This window comes from Staurois parvus, unplaced genomic scaffold (assembly GCF_062004578.1).
Source record: "Staurois parvus isolate SC_StPar_1 unplaced genomic scaffold, SC_StPar_1.0 ptg000697l, whole genome shotgun sequence".
Taxonomy (NCBI): Eukaryota; Metazoa; Chordata; class Amphibia; order Anura; family Ranidae; genus Staurois; species Staurois parvus.
The window spans coordinates 2,661,786-2,684,193 of record NW_028318493.1 but is presented as its reverse complement, the minus strand read 5'-3'; the positions used below and the strand labels follow the sequence as shown (position 1 = coordinate 2,684,193).

At 43.3% G+C, this 22,408-nt stretch overlaps 1 protein-coding gene across 1 annotated transcript in view; it reads right to left on the bottom strand.

The window, feature by feature from the left end:
* CCDC186 (coiled-coil domain containing 186) overlaps positions 1-22,408 on the bottom strand; it is a 141,972-nt gene that overhangs the window by 86,772 nt on the left and 32,792 nt on the right. Inside the window, exon 3 of the mRNA XM_089653053.1 lies at positions 18,174-18,300. Within this exon, the coding sequence (XP_089509179.1) occupies positions 18,174-18,300 (127 nt within the window). The remainder of the gene's footprint in view (positions 1-18,173; positions 18,301-22,408) is intronic.

The window sequence follows — 22,408 nt, the reverse complement described above, 5'->3', positions numbered from 1 at the left end:
TCATCCACAGTTGTACCTCACTAATACAAGAGGTGCGTTTATGGCCGGTCCACCAGGTGGGGAGAGGGAAAAAAAAAAAAAAAGAGGAAGAAAGAAGGAGGAAGAGAAAAAAAAAAAAAGGAAGGAAAAAAAGGAAGAAGGAAAAAGGAAGAAGAAAAAAGGAAGAGAAGAAAGAAGGAGAAGGGAAGAAGAAGGAAGAAGAAGGAAGAAGGAGGAAGAAAGAAGGAAGAAAGGAAGAAAGAAGAAAGGAAGAAAGAAGGAAGAAGCAGGAAGAGGGAGGAAGAAGGAGGAGGAGGAAGAAGGAAGAAGAAGGAAGAAGAAGGAAAAAGAAGGAAGAAAGAAGGAGGAAGGAGGAAGGAAGAAGAAGGAAGGAGGAAGGAAGAAGAAGGAAGGAGGAAGGAAGAAGAAGGAAGGAGGAAGGAAGAAGAAGGAAGGAGGAAGGAAGAAGAAGGAAGGAGGAAGGAAGAAGAAGGAAGGAGGAAGGAAGAAGAAGGAAGGAGGAAGGAAGAAGAAGGAAGGAGGAAGGAAGAAGAAGAAGGAAGGAGGAAGAAAGAAGAAGGAAGGAGGAAGGAAGAAGAAGAAGGAAAAAGAAGGAAGAAAGAAGAAGGAAGGAGGAAGGAAGAAGAAGGAGGAAGAAGAAGAAGGAGGAAGAAGGAAGAAGGAGGAAGAAGGAAGAAGAAGGAAGAAGAAGAAGAGGGGAGCCAAAGAAAAGAAAGCCGATGCAGCCACCACATCTAAAATGATTGGTAAGCTACAATATATTACATTTTTGTGTTTGGGTTTAATACCACTTTAAGGTTCGCGTGGTAAACATGAAGAAAGGAGCCCCGCCTTCTACATTAAAAGGGGTAAATATGATCCTAGATAATAGGATTAATCTAAGTCAATGAAAAAACAGAAAAGAAAAAAGTCTGGCTAGGACTCAGCAAAGCTGAGGTTGCACTTGCAGGTTGCTGCCAGCACAGGTGACCCGCTCACATGCTGCAATATCAGGAAGTCGTTTCATGACTCCTGGCCTCATTACACGGCTATCGCGTGTCATGTACTATTTTTAGACCGACTCCCAGCATAGTAAGCTTTTATTGTAAATGAAATTCCTAGCAGATCTGGGTGAGTCTCCAGCTCACTCGCTATTATCATTATTATTGGGTGCCCGCACGTTAATCCTGCCTTTAACTAGCAAAGGAATTCGGAATTTCAACGCATCATCTCTGCAGCTGCAAGTACAATTCAGAATATCTGAGGGACACGCACGCAATGTCTCATCTTTCAGCTTGCATGACACCAATCTAAAATGTCATCTACAGTTCTGATGCAATAGAAGGCTAGCCATACATACAGGCAGATGTGTCCCTGAGAATGAAGGGTAAGGGGGGGCATATGCCCGTTCTCTATGGTGTCAGAACCGGCCATTGTTTCTTGTGCCATTGGCCCAGCAGACAGAAGTCGTCCAGTTCAGTACTTCTTACTGACCAGAGAAAAGAATCCATGCTGTCCCATAGATTGCTGGGACTGTGTTGTTGCCCCTAAGGGTAGCCCAAAATGCCCACATTTTTGCATGGAGTCTTGTCATTGGGAAATTGATTGGGTAGTTCATAGATTTCACAGCTTTCTCCATCCGCAAAAAGGAGGTGAACAATGTATTCTGATTGACCTTAAAGTGGAGCTCCAAAGCTACAAAAAATAAAAGTCAGCCGCTACAAAAACTGCAGCTTAGGGCTTCACTTCATGTGCAAGTAGCACTGCGCCTTGCGAATGGTGGTCTCTTGTGAATGGTACCATAGAAGATTGGGGGGGGGGGTTTGATGGGAGGTTAACATCCGCTTCCAATCAGCAGAAGTGGGAGCAGGTACCTGTCAAAATCGAATCCCCTCTCCCCCACCACGCTCCCCAAAGGTGGCAATTCCTCACAGGAAGCGGGGGACCAGTACTTAAAGCGGAACTTCCTCTTTTAGGTGGAGTGCCACTTTAATTGCTTATCAATGGAAAATTTCCCAACATGCCCCACAGACTTCTGTTGAGCGGGGGTGGCCAGTCCCTTCTGAAATGGCAAAATTTCAATCAGTGCATGGCCAGCTTAAGGGTTTATGATGATGGTCTTTTGTTTGCTTTACAACTTCTCACCCCATACAAATATAGGAGAATGAAAAGCAATGAAAGTAAGTCAACAGCAGGTTAAACACCCATGCAATAAAATCTGAATGATCTTAGAGGCATCTCACAAACTGAGACCGAAGTTGAGCATTTGTTCAGCTGTCAATATCAATCCTAACACAATCCTCAGCTCTGTACTTGACAGTGACAGACTGTTCACACTGAAGCGTTAGTGTCGCGGCAAAACTGCTGCCTCATGTCTAGTCAGGAGGAGTTGAAGCCTCCCATTCAAGTCTATGGTGCAGCTCCTCAAACGCCTGGGAGGTGTTTGTGAGGCGTTTTTTGTGGAGCGTTAATACCATTTAACTTCATTATAGGCGTTTGTTGTGCGGTTTTAACACTTGGCAAACACCCTATCAAGCGCCTCAAAACCGTGCATAGGGCATTTGGCGAGCGTTTGAGGAGCGTTAAAAACGCTTCCCAAACGCCTGTCTAACACCTGTCAAACGCTATAGGGGCATTTGGCAAGAGTTAGAAATAAAGTCAAGTGTGAACGAGCCCTAAAAGTCACCGCTCTCTGCTCAGTGAAGACTGAGAACTGAGTGACCAGTGGTCATGTGATCACTCAGTTCTCTTGTCTTTGAGCCGATATGGGACAGATGCAGCACTGATCCAGGGAGGGTCACTATTGTACCAAATACCTCCCACTTCTTAATAATAGACTTCTCTGTGCTTCTAGGCATTGATAAAGCCTTTGACATTTTTCAGTATCCATCTCTTGACTTGCGTCTGTCCGCAACTTTATCCCGGAGATCTTTTGCTAGCCATAGTTGATAGTTTGCTTCAGTTGTACTACCAGGGACTGAAATGCTCCAGGAAATCTCTTTCAATGCTGAGCTAATCAAAATGACCACAGCTAATCACAGTTGAAAGTCAAATGGCTTTGTGTGCCATTGAAAAGGTGATTAGTCACATTTTTAGGAAGGAGCAATCCTTTTTCCAACTCAGTAATTCTGTTTTTTTTTGTTATTTTTTCTGCCATGTTAGTGTTATATCTTTCACGTGGATGTTATACGTTGCACTGAGTAAATATAGCTGGTTAAAACAAAAACTGTGTGTCTTCATTTCAGGCTACAAACAACAAAACGTGATTACAGTATTTTAAACTGGGTGACCCATTTCTATACCCACTGTAGGTCCTTACATTACACAGATGATTACACAACCCCCAAACATAAATCACTGAGGCCAGCTACACGGGGGGGAAGAAAAAAAAAAGTTGAATGGTTCCCCAAAGCAGAAAGTACTACGGGGTTTGACAGATGAATAAAGATGCAAGGTATCAGGAGCAGATGTGTTAGCTATACAGTACATCTGGTACTCTTATTACAGATGCCGGCAAAATGAGCAAACACCGGCCTGGCAATGGAGGAAGCAAATAAAACTGCGGGATATATCACCAGCAGAGGGAAGGAGGTCCTGATTCCTCTATATTGATCTTTAGTTATCAATAGAGGCATGAAGGATAGGAAGATTTCCTTGAAACGAGTCCCGTTGCAACCAGGATCCTCTGGTGGTGTCATCAGTGTGGTGGACCCTTCTGGTACTGGGACATTAGGTTGCGGCTCAGCGCCTAGGAATCATAACCCAGCATCCGGAACGCTGCGAATGTGCCGACTCGCACAGTCTCAGCGTTCCAGATGCTGGGTTATGATCCCGTGTGGCTTGGGACAGCACACCAACAGCGGTGCATATTTTTGCCCTTAACTGCTCGCGATGCATCTACCTTTGTGAATAGGATCTTCTGACATTATTTTAATAAAGGCTTACATTGACATACTAAACCAGATCTGTCCATGCCTTCCCCCTCATAGGACAAAACGAACACCCATTTTTGTTCTCAAATCAACAGAACTTTCGCTTTTCGACTCGTCTATGCATTGCTTAAGTTATCTCTAGAAGGATCAACAGCTGGAGGAAGGAAGTCCTGAGATATATATATATATATATATATATATATATATATATATACACACATATATATACATACATACATACATACACACACACACATACATACATACACACATACATACACATATACACACACACTATATATATATATATATATATATATATATATATATATATACACATACACACACACACACATATACATACATACATACACACACACACACACACTCACACACAGTCAGTTGTGCTCAAAAGTTTGCGTACCCTGGCAGAAATGTGAGATTTTGGCATTGATATTGAAAATATAACTGATCGTGCCAAAAAATGCTCTTTTATTGAAGGATGATGATCATATGAAGCCATTTATTATCAAATAGTTGTTTGGCTCCTTTTTAAATCATAATGATAGCAGAAATCACCCAAATGGCCCGGATCAGAAGTTTCCATCCCCTGGAATGTTTGGCCTTGGTACAGACACACAAGGTGACACACACGGGTTAAAATGCCAATTAGAGGTTAATGTCCCACATCTGTGGCTTTTTAGATTGCAATTAGTGTCAGTGTATAAATAGTCAATGCGTTTGTTAGCTCTTACATGGAAGCAGTGACTAGGCTAGATACTGAGCCATGGGGATCAGAAAAGAACTGTAAAAAGTCCTGCGCAACAAGGTAATGGAACTTTATAAAGATGGAAAAGGACATAAAAAGATGTCCAAAGCCTTGAATATGCCAGTGATCACTTTCACTAAGTAGTAGAAAATTCAGGGACCTCTTGACACCAAGCCAAGTACAGGTAGACCAAGAAAGATAGCAGCCACAACTGCCAGAAGAATTGTTCGGGATATAAAAGGGAAACCAATAGGTAACCACAAGAAAAATACAGGCTGCTCTGGAAAAAGACAGAGTGGCTGTTTTGAAGGAGCACAATGTGATGACACTTCAACAAAATGAGCTGCATGGTGCAGGTGCCAGAAAGAATCCTTTACTGCATTTGAAGTCAAAGGGAAGCAATTTTCCACTGAAGTCAATAGGAAGTGGTTTTCCATTGAAGTCAATGGGAGGCAGTGAGTGAACCTAGGCACCAAGACGCAATCTTTACTCTGCTCTATATATTTAGTTAGACCTCATTTAGAACACTGTGTCCAGTTCAGAAAATTTCACTTACAAAAAGAAGTCCAGATATAGGCAATACAACATATCAAAGGAGACTGCAGGAACAGCTCTACCCTCGTAGATTTGACAACAACTTCAGGCATGCGATTAGAAAGATTGACACCCATGCAGGGGCGTATTTATCACAAGGCATTTGACTAGGGCGGCTTTTTATTTTTAGGGGGGCAGCACTGCCCCCGGAACAAGGAACGTATGTGGAATGGGGACCAGGTGGGATCAGAGAGGGGCTGTGCTAGATGGTGTAAGCAGGGCCCAACTTTCGTTCCTGGGCATGTCCAGAGCTGTGAAGGGGAGTGTCTTTTTCTCTGTTGCCGGAGGGGGGGGGGGGGGAGGGGGTGTTAGTGGAAGGCTCTCTCCGGTGGGAGTGGGGATGGGGCAGGGGTGTTGTTGCTCACTTTCAGGCTCTCTCAGTGGGAGGGGGGTCTGGTGTTGGTTGGTGTCACGCTCTCTCCATTGTCTCCATGGGGGAGGGGGGTGTCTGGTGTTGGTCGGTGTCAGCCTCTCTCCGCGGGTGGGGGGGATATCCGATTTCTGTGTTGCCTAGGGCAGCACAAAACCTAAATGCACCACAGCACCCATGTAGACCTCTGACACCACATCTTGGATTATATAACTAGAACAGCTTGGCTCACAGCTTGGCTCCATGACTTTCACACCTCCCATCCTGTACTTGGACAACTAACACCTAAACATTCTATTGTGATTGAAGTAAGCTGTGTGTTCTACTGGTGTGGATAAAACGTATTGGAGGTATGCTACGGACACTCTTTAGAACTGAAAACTGCCAGGGTAGAAATGTTAAAATTATATTCTATATGGAAGACAGATTTCGTTGATGGCCCCTGTTCAGGGAAGGTGGTTCCAGTTTGATGTAAATGACAGGTTTCACGCCTCCTGCATGAGTTGTTCTCTGCCCAAATATGTGCACGTCACTGTCCTCGAAAGAATGCCCCACTTCCTTCGGGTGTAGGAAGACTGCAGAGTTTTGATCTCAATAGAAGAGAAGCTGCAAAATGTCATCATTATTATAGAACAAGTCCAGCTGAATGTGTCTACTACTAACTCATCACTCATCAAGTGTTGTCATGCTAAAGGGTGAGTGCTGGTGACAGGTGTGTCCCTGCTGCCTCGCATTCCACACAGGTTGACACGTGAAAGTCATCACACATGACACTTGCACCCAGCAGACTTGGTCATCTCCCTGAAACTCTGAACACTGGTGTTGTCTACAGCCAGGATAGTCAAAGCTCACAAAACTGACTACAAACATACACTGCCCCAATTGTGTCCACATTCAAAGGCCCAGATTTTCCAATCATACATTATGGAAAAACTCGAACTCCAGTCCAAAGTATAATTGTATTTTGGACAGATGGTGGAAAGGTGAGAACCTCTTGTTGTTTGAGATCTCTTCTCACTTCCCATTCCAGAAACAGGACAAGGGTGAGAAACGCATTCAATGTAGCTGCTGAACAGGATGGCTCTGCAGTGAAAATCAGCAAAATTGGAAGTATTTTGCTCTACAGAACATTTTGGCCAAATGGGACATTTTAGTCAAATGCACTGGAGTCAACAAGGAAGGCAAAATGAAGGTGGTTTCGATAGTTTTTAAGGATGCAATGAGTTTTAAATGACTCCTGAAAGTTAAATATATAAAGCCAACATTTCCTATTCCTGATATGTGCCTGCTGTACCATGTACTTGTATGAAAAAGTATCCTGTTCTCTTTGTGCAATCCCTGGTGTTCCCGCCAGTACCTCTGCTTTCCTAATAAAAATGGACCACACTAGGCATGTGAGCACAGCGTGGTCAGTTTTCTGGTTCTGCTGGGAACACAGCCAGCTCTCCTCCAATGATCAGGCTAATATCCTGACACACTACCTTACCCCTCTTGCACAGACACTCACTGGGAAGACTAGTGCTATGCTGTTTCTCCTCCCCCAACTCTTATGTAGCTGAGAACACTTATAAGAAAAGGAAAAAAAGTTTTTTTTTTAATAATTATACACAAATGTTTTCGCTTTCATTTCTAAACTGAAAGGGTTGATTTACAAGGTGAGGGTTAACATATCGCTTGCCGACCGCCCTATAGCAGAAATACTGCTACACGGCGGCAGCGGTGAGCAGAATAACGTATATATACGTGATTTTGCATTTCTGGGTAAGGGGCACACGCGAGGCACGCACACCCTACCCGCGCCGCCATTCGTGGCTGTAGCTGTCAATCCCCGGGCTCCGGCCAGTGATTACTTAGCGGAACCTGGTGATTTCTGGAGGATCTCCGACGTGGAGGACGACTGTTTTTAGGACGACTGGAGGACGACTGTTTACCAACAGTCCTTCTCCCTGTCAGCTCGGGCACACTGCTGTAGATGGCTGTGCACTTAAAGTAATGCAGCGCCATAACGCAAAAACTGGCCTGGTCAGGAAGGGGTGTGAATCCTCTGGAGGGCAAGTGGTTAACAAAGAAATCTAGACAAACCTACTGTGAACATCGGTGTGACGATCGCGGCGTCAGACCCCCAGCCCTTCTCACCAACTTGTGACCGAAGGACTAGCCAATCTAAAACTGCACTGTCAAGTGCGTAACAATACCACACTCAGCTGCACCCTGCACAAAGATTTTGCAGCTAATGGACCACAATCTATGTATCGCAGCCTGAGAGCGATTGTTACTGGGTCAGGTTAATTATGGAATTAACCCCTCACACTGCCACCACCACCTTTTTGTACAGAGGAGGAAACTCGCCAATATTAGCAAAAACACTATGATGTTTGAATAATTGTCTGTATACCACTGTCACCACAGACAGAGATATACAGAAGTTTAAAAACACACAGTAGCGCTCTTCAGAGGCAGGCACTTAGTTTGCATTAAAGGGCTTTAGAAACAGTTCAACACTTTTCAGATAACAGGATTTATTACTAAAAAAGGTCAAAAGGGTGCAACAAAAATATTTACAGAAAAAGATGTAGCATATATATATAAATAAATATAAATATAGAGAGCAATAACACAACAGGGAGATAACAGAAAGAAGTTTAGAGAGGTAGATATTTGCCGTCAGCCTTGGTTTAAGCAGATCACGTTTCAGAGCAAAGGGTACCGTCTCCCGAGTTGATTCCAAAGTTAAAAGGGAGATTTCTTCAACTCAACTTAACTCTCTCTGCTCCAAGCATAACAGCCTTTTTCTAGGAACTCAGCAGGGTGTCTCCGTGAAGCAGAGAACCAATCACCTCATTTGGGGAGGGTGTTGTAGGCGGGGTACTCAGGCTAGAACCAAAATCCCTCTCAAGTTATACCAGGGCAATAACCTTCCCAAGGTACATGTAACATTCTATCCACGGGTTGATTAATATGCAGAATCATCTGCTGAACGTCTAGATATCAAACATGGCATAGTTCACCATTTCAGCTGAAACTATATGCTTTCTGCTCTCCTGTAGACTTCAACTAGGGGGTGTAAGATATCAGGTGACTTGTATTAAACTGAGCTATCAGAAAATATGCTTTATGTTTATGTAATTATTCCCTACCTCAAGATATAAAATTGTATGGAAAAGTGGGTTTTTAAATGTGAGTCTATTTTACGGCTAGCTTGAATGTCTTTGAAGCCCAGTGAAGGACTGGTTTATGGCTTTACGATCCTTTCCAAGCAAGAGAGTCTCACAGACATACTGGGGCCAGGCTAATTGGGGTTTATAACCATGAAGCTCTCCAGCTTGGGCCTGATGCCTTTTGAACTCAGCATATACACACACACACACACACACACACACACACACACACACGTCACTCAACAGAGAGGGAGGGGGGATTGGAGGGAGAGAGATACAAGATGGAGGATCCTTAGCAAGATGGATGACCGCATCCATCTCTGTGTGCACGATTGCTACAATCGGCTCTCCAGATCCAGCGTCATTTAGTCCTTTCCTCCCAGCCTTATGGTCTCTGGCCCACCACTTTCCTTCATTGGACTGGATTTCAGTTCTATCAATTATGGAGGCTCAGCATCACATGTGGGCAAATGAAGTCTTCCTAAGAACACCCACTCCTCCAAACTAACATCTACCCATCAAGGCATTTTGATATTTGTATAACTTCTCCCAAGAGCCATCCCACTGCTTGTATCAAGGCTGAGGGCTCCTGAGAGAAGTACTTAGGCTGGGTGCTGTGATGTTTTCAGGAAGTTCTGTACACCATCCCCTGGCTCCTTCTACCAGACATGATCTGCCTGCATTGCATAGAGACCCAGTGATGACATCATTGGGACTAAAATATTTCATGCAATGAAAAACAGAGGGGTTTTATTTAAAAAATGTTATTAGCATGATGACGGGGAAAAGAGGAACCTTGGGTGCTTGGAATAATTGCAATTTTACCAAGAAGCCATGTTTGACTACAAGACATAAGCCTTGTGTATGACTGTTTCTAAACAATGAACTGTGCTCCTGTAGCAATCCAGCCTCCTTTTTTTTTATCTTTTAATTAGTTGTTGAAAGATAAAAAAGGGCAAATGACAGGTTGTTAAGCCAACACATAAAGTTCATCCTGCAGACACTAAAACATATAATACAGCTGCAAAGAGCACATAACAAACCACAGAGAAGGAAATGTAAAGTCCACAGGAGGGTTAAAAACACAGAATGGACTTTTGTCTGCTTGTAAAAGGCAATACAGTAATTCAATCCTTAACCCTTGCAGTGCACTTCAGACCTCTGGACTTAAGATGCTTTTCATGAGGTTCAGACAGAGAATGACAATGATGGTTCACAAGTAAGAATGAATGGTTCAATTCTGATGAAAAATTCCACTTATTAGCCGCATAAGCAACATTTTTTGTCTTTTCTTTTACAAACAAGAATTATCTACTCTTTTTTTGGTAATTTTGTTTATTTCATTTCATTCTTATTTCCATTTATGTTTTTCCTTCTCTGTGTATTTCATTGTATTTTTGTTTTTAAATTTTTCCCCATTAAAAAACAAATTAAAAGGAGGATACTAAGGGGCGATTTTTAGGCACATGGACAGGACTGGGATAGGTAAAAGCAGCTGCTGTAGCTATAAGTGGAACTAAATTCACAAAAATACTCAAATCCCTGTTTACCAGCGATGTGTTGGTCAATCCCACACCAACCACTAATTTTTTTCCCCAGCTAATTTTGCGTGCTGAGTTTTCGGTCTCTATCATTTGCCGTTTGGACAATAACGTCATCCCGCGCTGGAGTCCATCATTCTGACACAACCGGAGTGTGCTTGGACAGTATGCTGAGCTGCGCAACTTGCTGTGCATTCAATAGTAGACTGTTACCTGCCTGCTCAATGTTTATTATTGCAGAAGAGACAGCATTTGTCGTGTCTTTTGCAATAAAGAGCTATCTGCTTGCAGTTTTTTCACTAGTCAAGTTTAGTTCCACTTTGAAACAGGACTAAGGGCTAGCAAAAAAATTCCAAGCAGGCAGCCACTTAATTGCAGAAAAGATAAGTAATGTCTTTTTGCAATAAAACAAACTTACCTGCCTGAATAAACACGGAGTGCACAGCGTACATTCTTGGCACACCTCAGTCTTGGAATGAATGACCTCCCATGTGTATGTGTGGATGTTACAACTCCCTAGCCACCCAATTCAGACAGCCAAAGACCCAACACCCGGAAGAAGCGGAGGAGAAGATGTTGTTTCAAAGATGTCACTTCACTGGAGTGGAGATATTTTCAGAGTTTATTTCCACTCAAGTGACCTTGATTTGGTCTTCCTCTTTGACTCCAATATATCATGTGCTCAGAGCTCCCACTGCCAGACGGCTACTCATGATTACAAATAATTTATGGTGTAGTGCAAGTTCAACAGTCAATAGATATAAAATGTGTAATTGATACCACCATCTTATACCTGAGACAATCATGTGATTTGTGACGCAATGCGTCGGATGGAGCCGGGTAAAGTCACTTCTGGTCTCAGCCGAGATCGAAAGGTGTGTTTTTTTCCCACTGCTTGGAACGCAGATGTGTTTGTAGCATACGATTTACATGTGAGTGGTATACTTTCATTTGATAAACATTGGTTTCAAGTACTACACTATGACTGCTCTTTTGGAGAACCCATAGATTCATACTGAGGGTTGGGAAAGGAGAAGTCATTCATTACGGATCGTTTATGCACATGGACTGTGTAATAATTGTGTGGACGTTTACTTAGAAGTATTCAAATTAATATAAGCATTTATATTGGCATGAATGTTTTCTATATTTATGTATTTCACATTGGGAAAATGTTTGTATCATGGAGGTGATGGGTTCAAGTGGGAGACAATACAAAAAGAGAAAGAGGCCTGGAAGTCAACCAAAATTGTAAAATATGGTGAGGTGTCACCAGATGTATCTGGGAGGATGTTGCCTAAGGCAATACAGGACAAAACAAAAGAAAAATAGGCTACACACCTATAAGGCTTCCCTCAAAATATTATGTATTAAATCATACAAAGTAAAACAGGTAAAACCACTTTGCATCGAAGATACAGAAACCTCTCCTGACCATACAACCCCCCACTCACACAGGAAGGACCCTCCCAAATAAAAGCACCCCCAAAATGGCACCAAGGAAACGTGCCCAACTGCCCCGATGCATAGCCACGGCACCTGCACCACCCCACCAAACCAACCCTCCTCCCCCAAAAACCCCTCAACCACCTCCTGGGAGCACCACAAAACCCCCCCCCCCCCACAGCCCACCCACCCAGCCAAAAAGGGAGCCGAGGTATGACACTCGCCCACTAGATCCTCCCTACCCCCCAGTCCACGCCTGATCTAATTGCCTACCTAACAGCCCACTGCATGGAAATCACCAGATAATGAGAGTCAGACCCGTAAAAGTAAATAGACTGCAGTCAGTGGGGGCCAATCTAGTCACCAGGTGGCCACTGGATGGTGAATAGTGGACTGAGCTCAGTAACTAAAGGACCGGATTGTAAAATACCATGTAAGGTGGGCCGATGCCTCAAAAGTCTAGGCTAAACAATCAGGTCAGTGATACAAAAGTAACTGGAATGAATGTCTATGTGGCCAATCCAAAAAGTCCTTGCAGATTGTGTGCAGCAAAGTAAGTCCAATATCGAATAAAGTCTATGCACCATGTGAGAGTAAACCACATACAGCGTGCGGGTGATGGGCTAGGCTGAATACCAAGCACGAATGAATGCAATCTTCAATGGTAAGCCTCCTGTATGGAGTCCACCCAGTATATTGGAAGTATAGACATACTGTTAAATGTAGCACAGCCAGCGGGACTAGACACAATCATATGATCCGAGTACCTGTTACAGAAACCTCGACGTGCGTTTCCGGTCCAGCCTGTGTAAGCCTGCACAGCTGATACGACCTAGATAACACTGGGTCGCCAGTACTCACTGTGTGATGGGACCAATTAGGTCCTATCAGGCAAACCGCGGCTAGTGAGAACGATGGTGCAGACTGTGTCATATAGATAGTCCGCTGGTCATCTGACTCTAGTGACTGCTTGCCATGCTCCAAAGAGGAAAGCACCGTAGCCTTGCATAGATATAGAATCCAATTCAAACCAGTGGTGAAGACATGTGGTATGTAGGTGGCATGCAGGGAATGGAGGGAGGGGACGTGAGACCGTGCTGACGCGTTTCGTCGCACCTACATCCAGAACTTCTTCAGAGCAAGTGGGAGACATTTAGTGCGATATACTTGATACATGAAATATGAATTATTAGCATAGAAGTTTTATTTGCATGTATATTAATTCTGTAAAACCCTGTATATTGCTAGATTTGATCTTTTAGAATTACAGCACTAACAAAACACTGTGCAGTATTTTGGAAAGTTTTTATTTGCAGTACCAGGTTGTGGCATCAAATGTTACATTTTATATTTATTGGTTGTGGAATTTGCGGTACACCATATATTTGCTTATTTTGTGCACTGTGGTGTGTCACACAGTTAGGTGTCAGCAGCAATCCTTCTTAATATTTAGATGTAGTATTATGGCAGCGCATGAGTAAACCCATTTATCTATTTATGATTACACATTTGTTTGAAGATTTTGCATGTTATAAACCAATTTTCATTACCCAAGGTAGAACGTATTTTAGAGATCACTTCCCAAAGGGTAAAGTATTTTCAAAGAGTTTACACAGCACAAGGAGGTTAAAAAGACTTTGAAATGGTTAAGTGATCAAGGCTCTTAAAAGCCCTCATTGCCTCCAAACCACTAAGGCTTTGTTCCCAGGGGCAAAGCGTACAACCTGGGTGGGAGCCACAGGGGTTCCGTGCAGGCAGTCCCATTCATGCCAACTTGTACGCAGCAGCTGCACATTCACAGCCACTGCTGCCAATCTGACAGCAGTGTGGATGTGTGTCCTGGAACTCCCACTGCCTGTGTTCCACGACACATCCAAAACCACATGAATGAAATGGGAGAAGGGCTGTGTCCGTGCAGCCACTACATCCCAATAGACATGAATAGGACTGACTGCATGGGGAACACCTGTGCATCCCATGTGAGCCAATGTGATCCTCGGGTGTACACTTAAAGCGGAGTTCCACTCACTCTGTAAAAACAAATAAAAGTCAGCAGCTACAAAAACTGTAGCTGCTGACTTTTAAAAAACAGCCACTTACCTGTCCCACGATCCCGTGTTGCCCCCCGCCGCAGCCCGTTTCACCAGCCGACCTGTATTCCAGGCGCCGGCATCTTCAGTGTGGGCACCGGGCTGTGACAGCTTGCGGCTTCACAGCTGGGTGCCCATTGCACCTGCGTGAGTAGCGCTGCGCTTCATCAATGGCCCTGTCGTCTTCTGGGACCACAAGACTTCAGGGAGGGAGGGAGGAGGAGAACGTCCATTTTTGATCACCTAAGCAATCGCAGAAGAAGTGGAAGCGGGTAACTGTCAAATTTGGGTACCCGTTACACCCCCCCCAAAGGTGCCAATCCTTAATGGGGAGTGGGGGACCAATCTTTAAAGCAGAACTTCTCCTTTTGGGTGGAACTCCGCTTTAAGTAGACCTGTGATAATGAAGCCTAATACCTTACTCGTGCTAACCCGTTGCCCTGTCCAAGCTCTTCATTGCTTGTGGACGTGAAAGATCATGTGACCTTCTTCCCCAATGCAATCCTTGTCCCGAGTCGTCATTTGCCAGGCCCAACATAGGGTTTGGCCTCCAAACCCTGACAGAGGAATGCAGTGCAGTATGAGCTACGTTTTCCCGATGTTGGAGACGCGCATTTTACACAGGTCACCAGATTCCCACGTACCTCAATGACACAGTGAGGAAGACCATTCTAAGGCTGCGCCCAGCCTGCATTAGACACAGGACGCAGGTTCTATCAAGATGGGTTTGCAATTAAAACAAAGCAAACCAAACAAATGCTTTTCTTGTGCGTTTGATTGCTGCTGTGTTCAAATGCTTGACACAGGGCCCATGTGCATGAGCCTAGAAAGTGGGTTGGGGTAATCTGTCAGAAGAGTCTGTTTAAGGTGGACCCTTTCCCACCTTTTGCTAAAATTCACATCAACGTGCATCTCCACATGCCGATGTGAAATCATCTAAGGCTAGGTTCACATCTATGCATGTCGGGAACCTGTGCAAAATTGCGCACTTTCCCGACACTCAGTCAGTGTCATTTAGAAGACACAGGATAGTGCCCCTCACCCCCTTCATGACCAGGCCATTTTTTGCTATTCGCCAGTGCAGTACTTTAAATTTGAAATATATATAATTTATTCACACATATAAAGCTTTTTGGTGGTGCATTGGATCACCACTGGGGTTTTTATTTTTTATTATATAAAAAAAAAAAAAAAAAAAAAAACCACCACAAAAAACACAACCTCAGTCTTTTTACGTTCTGCTATAAAACATATCCTAGAAAAAAAAAAAATCAAATTTCTTCAAACGTTTAGGCCTAAAAGTTATCCGCTACGTGTCTTTGGTGTAAAAAAAACCCAAAAAAACAATAAGTATATATTGATTGGTTTGTATGAAAGTTATAGTGTCTACAAATGATGATATATATATATATATATAAATTTGTATTTATTTTTATAATAGTAACGGCTGTGATCAGTGACGATGGTGTGGTGGGCAATCTGACACTTTGTAGGAAATGGCAAACTGACAGTGACATCTTCAGTGACACAAATACTATGATCTGTGCTGATAACATACAGTCATTGTACTGATGACACTGGCTGGGAAAGGGTTGACATCTAAGGGCAATCAAAGGGTTAACTGCGTGCCTAAAAATGTTTAAAGTGTGTAAGGTGTGCCGCTTTTACTAAGCAATGTTTTTTTTTTTCTAGAGAGCCCTGTGTTCTTCTTGAACAGAGGGCTCTCTTCTGTCATTTGCTCGGTCAAACAGCAGGTCCTGGAAATAAATCATTGTCTGGGACCTGCTGATTGGCTTGTGCTGTAGCAAATGACAGCAAAGCTGAGTACGCAGAAAAGCGGCCGCCCCGCAGTATAAATACATGGGGGGGCCCTCTTTTCTCTTTTTTGGTGGAGGGGTTGTCTTTCTAGGACAGTTCCAATTTCATATGGAATAAGAATGATCACAATACCGCCCTAGTCATGATGTTTTTATTGGTTTTTGCCATGTTTACTTACTAAAGAAAGGTGGGAGTGTTCTATGGTCTACTGCTTATTACTCTATTGTACTACACTTGCCTGATTTTCAGAATCTGCACCCCAATGCGGATTACCATCTTTATTGTATGCTGTTTCGTGACATGGATGTTTTGGAAATTGTACCTAAGTTTTTGCTCAATAAACTTTTCTCTGATTTAAAAAAAAAAATAAATACATGGGTGGTCGGCAACCAGTTAATTGTTAATGGCACCCCCATGCATCTCCTAATGTGCGCGGTCTCACATGCTAAATCGTATGGTTCCACACCACCATGTGATCCAATAGAGCTCATTTCTGGAAAAGAGTCAGAGACTTCTTTTCCGCATTTCCCGTATGTACATGCTGGGAATGTGCACATGGTCAGTCAATCATGTAGGTGTAAACAAAGTCTTAAAAAAAATGTATATATTTTTTTTGATCAAACTTACCTTTTCTGTATCCACTTCCGTGTTCCTCTGAAGTCACTGGTGCCTTCATGGAGATCTCCTACCTAAGCTGCATGATCTTGCAGCATTCTCATTCTGCACATGCGTCTTCTCACTCATGCGCTGTATGGCATTAAACTCAATAAGGAAAAAAGGCTTTTTTCTCCCCTTTTTTTCCAAAACAGCGCACATGTGAGAAGAGGCGCATGACGTCATGCAAGCCTTCTCATGTACATGCAGTGTAACAACAATCTGTAAAATGGTGGCATGGGAGCATGGACACAGGCACTGAAAAAAGGCATAATAGGAAAGAAGAGCAGCATGGGCATAGGCAAGTGTACTTGTTCATGTGCACTGTATTAGAGATTTATTTCAGGTACTTATATAGCACTGTCAGTTTACGCAGATATAGATAGATATATATATATATATACATATATACACACACACACACACACACACACACACACACACACACACACACATTATTATTATTATTATACAGTATTTAAAAAGCGCCAATAGTTCGCTCAGCGCTGTACATTACAAAGGGGGACAGAACATGTGACAGAACAATACCAATACAATGCAAAACATGAGGGGATTGAGGGCCCTGCTCTTTGGAGCTTACAATCTAGGGGGGAGGGGATGATGGTACAGGAGGAGATAGCTGTGGAGGATGAAGTGGTAGGAAGAGTGGAGGAGGTCGGCAGGTTAGCAGGGGGTGGGGTAGGCTTCCCTGAAGAGATGGGTTTTCAGGGTGCGCCTAAAGGAGAGGAGAGTAGGTGATAATCTGATGGGTTGGGGCAGGGAGTTCCAGAGGATGGGTGACACCCTGGAGAAGTCCTGGAGGCGGGCATGGGAGGAGGAGACCAGGGAACTAGAGAGAAGGAGGTCTTGTGAGGAGCGGAGTGTGCGTGCTGGGCGGTACTTGGATATTAGGTCAGTGATGTAGTTCGGGGCAGCATGGTGGACATATACACACACATGTGTACATTCACAACAGTGCCTAACCCTCAAGGGGTGTACAATCTAAGATCCCTAACTTACATTCTTACATACACATACTAGGGCCAATTTAGACAGGATCCAATTAACCTACAAGCATGTCTTTGGAGTGTAGGAGGAAACCGGAGTCCCCGATGGAAACTCATGCAGGCACAGAGAGAACATGCAAACTCCAGGCAGGTGGTGCTGTGGCTGCGATTCGAACCAACAACCCTAGTACTACCAGGCGGAAGTGCTAACCATTTTGTGTATGGACCGAGGGAGGGGTCCTCTTTAAAGTAATCTATTATGAGGTCCATTAACTGCAGTATAATTTACATGGCATGCTGAAGAAAAAAAAGCTGTCTTCATTGGAGTAGACGTCATGGCAATCAATGTAAAAACCCTCTACTGTACACAGGTAGATGCAAACCAACTCTGTAAACCTCCTATGCAAATGTATTGAAATGTTTCTTTCAGACCATGGTGTGTACTGAATTAGCTGACATTTTATGTCCCAACTTACTTCCCCTGCCTGGGAGAAGACCTGAAGTTGTTTTTGCTGCCATCCCCTACCCTGGGATTAGACAGTCTAACAAGAAGCAGCAAATTGATGAGCTAATCTCTCTACCACTCTCCTCCTATCAGCATATGAACTGATTGGCTTCTTGTGCTGCTTCTGCCTCCCAGTCTAAGCTCTGCTGTACAGCAGCTGCAAAATGCTGATACCAAGTCTAATTCAGGTACCTACACTGCTTGTACTGGAAAAGACATTTCATGATATATTGAGTACAGGGCTGCATTCATTTGTGTTTTTTTTTATATCTGCCTGGAGTTTAGCTGTAAGCACGGCTGCGACTGTCACCTGTTTGATGGAGCTCAGATGAAGCGTCTCCGTCTCTCCCCGTTTCCTCAGATCTTCTCTTAGATGGTCCTTATCGGAGCAGATATCCAGGATCAGCTGCTGGTGCTTCTTATTGTCTTCAATCAACCTGAACAACAAAAAAGAAGTCTAAGTCTCAGTATCGGCTACATTTCAGGCTTCACTGTGTGACTTGCTGCATTCACTTTAAATCTGAAGCTTAACCTGCCTTTACTTTGCCTTCCCTGGTTCATCACCAGCAAGGCTCCCATCATCCATCCACTACACATCCGCACAAGAGGCTGGTCAGTAGCTCCGAGGAAAGGGATTCGTCCCGGAAACGCGTCAGCCATTTGACCGCACTGACAGTTGGAACACCTTGCTTGCCGTTGTGGCCATCTTCATTGCAAATGCTTTTTAGATACATAAATGAGTGTACTTGTGAGCTACTATGGTGTTTGTCTAAACTATTACCATTAATTAATTTGACAAACAAAACACAATATATGATACACCTGTGGTTCGCTGGCACTCACACCTACTCATTAGACAGTGTTCTGTGAGAAAATTAAATATATAAAATTGTGCCGCGCTCCTGTGTATAAATAATTACAATATTCACTATTTCAAATGACAATCCAAAGAAAAAAAAAAAAAATATGAAAAAATAATAAAATGATATATACACTTATATCTAGTGTATAAAATACAATTATCTTCTGCTTATAACATCATAAATAAATACCGCATACTGTGCTGGTGACAATAGTGATAAAAACAATATATATGAAAAAAGCAGAAGATAATTGTATTTTATACACTAGATATAAGTGTATATATCATTTTATTATTTTTTCATATATTTTTTTTTTTTCTTTGGATTGTCATTTGAAATAGTGAATATTGTATTTATTTATACACACAGGAGCGCGGCACAATTTATATATTTAATTTTCTTTTTAGATACATGCTTCGTCTGAGTATGTTTTTATATCTTTTATACCTTTCAATAAACCTTGGATAAATGCACTAGATGTGTGTGCCACCTGTTTAGTCTCATTTCCTGATTCATCGCTCTCTCTTCATCAACATGCTAACATTTTAACAAAACCCATTTCCATTACAGATGGAGACAACATCATTTTCTGGCTGGAGGACATCCACAATCATCTAGCACTTTTCTCCCCAGCCTGACTGTCCTTGGTCCACCCCTTTCCTTCATTGGATTTCAGTTCTATCAGAGAGGCTCAGACACATGTGGCCATTACCCAGGGCGGTCTGCATGCAAATACAGCCTGCATAGGAATGCTCACTGCTCCAGACTGGCATCCATCCATCAAGGCACTTTGATTTTTCCATAACTCCTCCCCAGAGCCAGCCCAATGTTTGGATCAGGGCTGAGGGCTCTTGAGGGGAGTACTGAGGCAGGGTGCTGTGATGTTTTCAGGACACTATGCACAGCTCTGATCTGCCTGCATTGAATAGAGAAGCAAAGAGACCAAGTGCTTTTATTGTTATGCAATGGAAAGGTTTTATTGAAAGATTTACCTCCTGCCACCCGCGTGATGCATTTGTGCGGTGGTAAAGAGTGGGTTTTAAAGCCCACATGACGCACATATGCGTCCATAACCAGCAGAGGTTTCTGTGGGGTTTGTGTGTGAAGAGTATGTTTCTAGCACAGAGACTGAGCTGTCAGAGACATCTTCTGGTCTCTAGTAATGATTGGGTGTCGATGGGATCAGCTACAGATCATGTGACCACTGTACCAGCCAATCACAGTGGTCACGTGATCAGGAAGACCTTCCTGTCCCCCCTTCCCCAAGCATAATATCCCAGTTAAATGAATTCCAGGGCTTGGGTGGGACGGGGTTAGCATGGTAAGGAGGGGGAACCAAGGAATGCAAAATATAAAAAGATTAAAGAATAACTAAAAGACGAAAAACATTTTTTTTTTTTTTTAATGTTTTGGACAGTTATCACTGAAAGTGAAAGAAAAACCCACGTTTTGGTGTCCATTTGGAGTTTTGGAGAAATCTTCCAATGGAAACACTAGATCTGGTCACAACCAGGGATTCCCTTTCTTTGGACGCATTCTCTAACATTCTTGGGCTGTGGGAGAGGACATGAATGGAAATCTCCCCAATGAGACACAAGTGGCAAAAAAAAAAAAATAGAAAAATGGTTTATAGTTCTCCCTTACTCTAATCAAAAATGATGCATTTAGTTCTATTTTAAGCTCCAGTTTAAAAAAAACCCAAAAAAAAACCCCAAAAAAAAACAAAAACCAACAAAACACACGTTTTACAGAAACGTTCTGCTTTGCAATCCCATGCAAAGTGAACAGGCTGCCCTAATGCAGCACTTGCAATAGGCCTGAACAGAACAAACAGAAAAAGGGAGATCATCTGTCATGCCAATGACAGGTGGGCGGAGCTGAGAACACCATCTCTCCCAGCCAGAGTCCACAACAGACAAAAGCAGCCAGCATCTGATCTGTTGTCATCCATCCCTCAAAAAAAAATGTTTATTTATTTTTTAACACTGTAGCCTTAACTTTTTTTTAAATCAACTTTATTGCTATTACAAGGGATGAACATCACCAGGAAAGGGCATCACCCTCTCTTCACTGCCCACAGAGGTTCAAGAGCTCTCCTGTTCCTCTGCGGAGCCTGGGACCAGGGTAAGCGGCCAGGATGGCTTCCCACAGAAGAGATGGAGGAACATCCTTTCCCCGATCTCCTCTGAGCAAATGAACCACGGAAGCAACCATGATTTCACTTCTGGTTTCAGCCAGGGAAGCAGCTAACCAAGAACGATCTGTGCTTGGTTAGTTACTCTGGAGAGCAGGGGAGACATAATCCCCTGATGTCTCCATAAAAGACCTGCCTAAAGCTATCACAATGGGGCTCGTTTTTGTGACAGCAAAAATAACAAAAAAAAAAAATAAAATTGTAAAAATAAATACAACAAATAGAAGTAGAATATTATATTATTAATAAAATTAAATGAAAAGAATGTAAAAACAAAACAAAAAAAAAAACAACATTTAGAAGCACCCCCTGTACATACACAGAGATACAAATGTGAGTGTGGGTCCAGCACACATATGTAAATAGCAATTACACTACACATGTGAGATACTGCCATGAGCATCAGTGTGAGAGCAATAGATCTAGCGCCATCATTCACAATTAGGGCTCGTTCACACTTGGCTGTTTTACCAACGCTTGCCAAACGCCCCTATAGCGTCTGGAAAGCGTTGGTCCGGCGTTTGCGGAGCGTTTTCTAACGCTCGGCAAACACTCCGCAAACGCCACATGCGCGGTTTAGCGGCGGTTGCTAGGCGTTTGCCGAGTGTTAAAAACGCCCCACAAATGCCTATAATGCAGTTTGAATGGTGTTACCGCTACGCAAACGCCCCGCAACCGCGTCGCAAACGCCGGCCGGGTGTTTGCGGAGCGGCACCATAGACTAGAATAGGAGGCTTCAACGCCTCCTGACTCGACCAGAGGCGTCCGTTTTGCCGCGAGGAAACGCGACGCAAACGCTCCCGTTAGAACAGCACCATGTGCTGCAATGTGCAGAATTGGCAGAGGCGTTTGGGAAGCGGTAAAAACGCTTCCCAAACGCCTCTCTGCCACCTGCACACAACGCTAGTGTGAACGTAGCCTAAAAGGTTGCTTTCACATTGATCTGTTTTTCGCATTAAAAAAGAGGAAGAAAGTTATGACCATGTATTCCTATGGAACTCTTCACACCGATCCATTTTCAAAGTCCCGCTTGATGCAGGCTTGGTGAGGTTAAAAAAAAAAAAAAAAAAAACCCGCGCCTCCCCATTGAAATTATTGGAAAATGTGGCAAAAACAGTGTTGGTGATGGTGCTGAGGTGTGTTTGAGTCACATTAAAAGAACGCACCACAACTGTGGTAAAAACGCGGCAAACTGCATATGCGTTTTTGCATTGGATCAGTGTAAAAGTAGCCTAACTCTACGATGATCACCTTAAAGCAGTGGTTGTCACCCTGCAATGTATATAGGGCCTCAAAATGCAGCCCTCGATATCACCTAAGGGCGGCATTCAATATTTAGTAAGTGTATTGCTACAAAAGGAAGCCAAAGGACTGAAGACTTTCAGGAGGAGATGGTCATAGACTGTTGGATTGTTGGAGACTGGAGTCAATCTGTCAGAGACTGGAGACATGTTACATGAAACTGCTAGCAATCACAGCTATTACAGA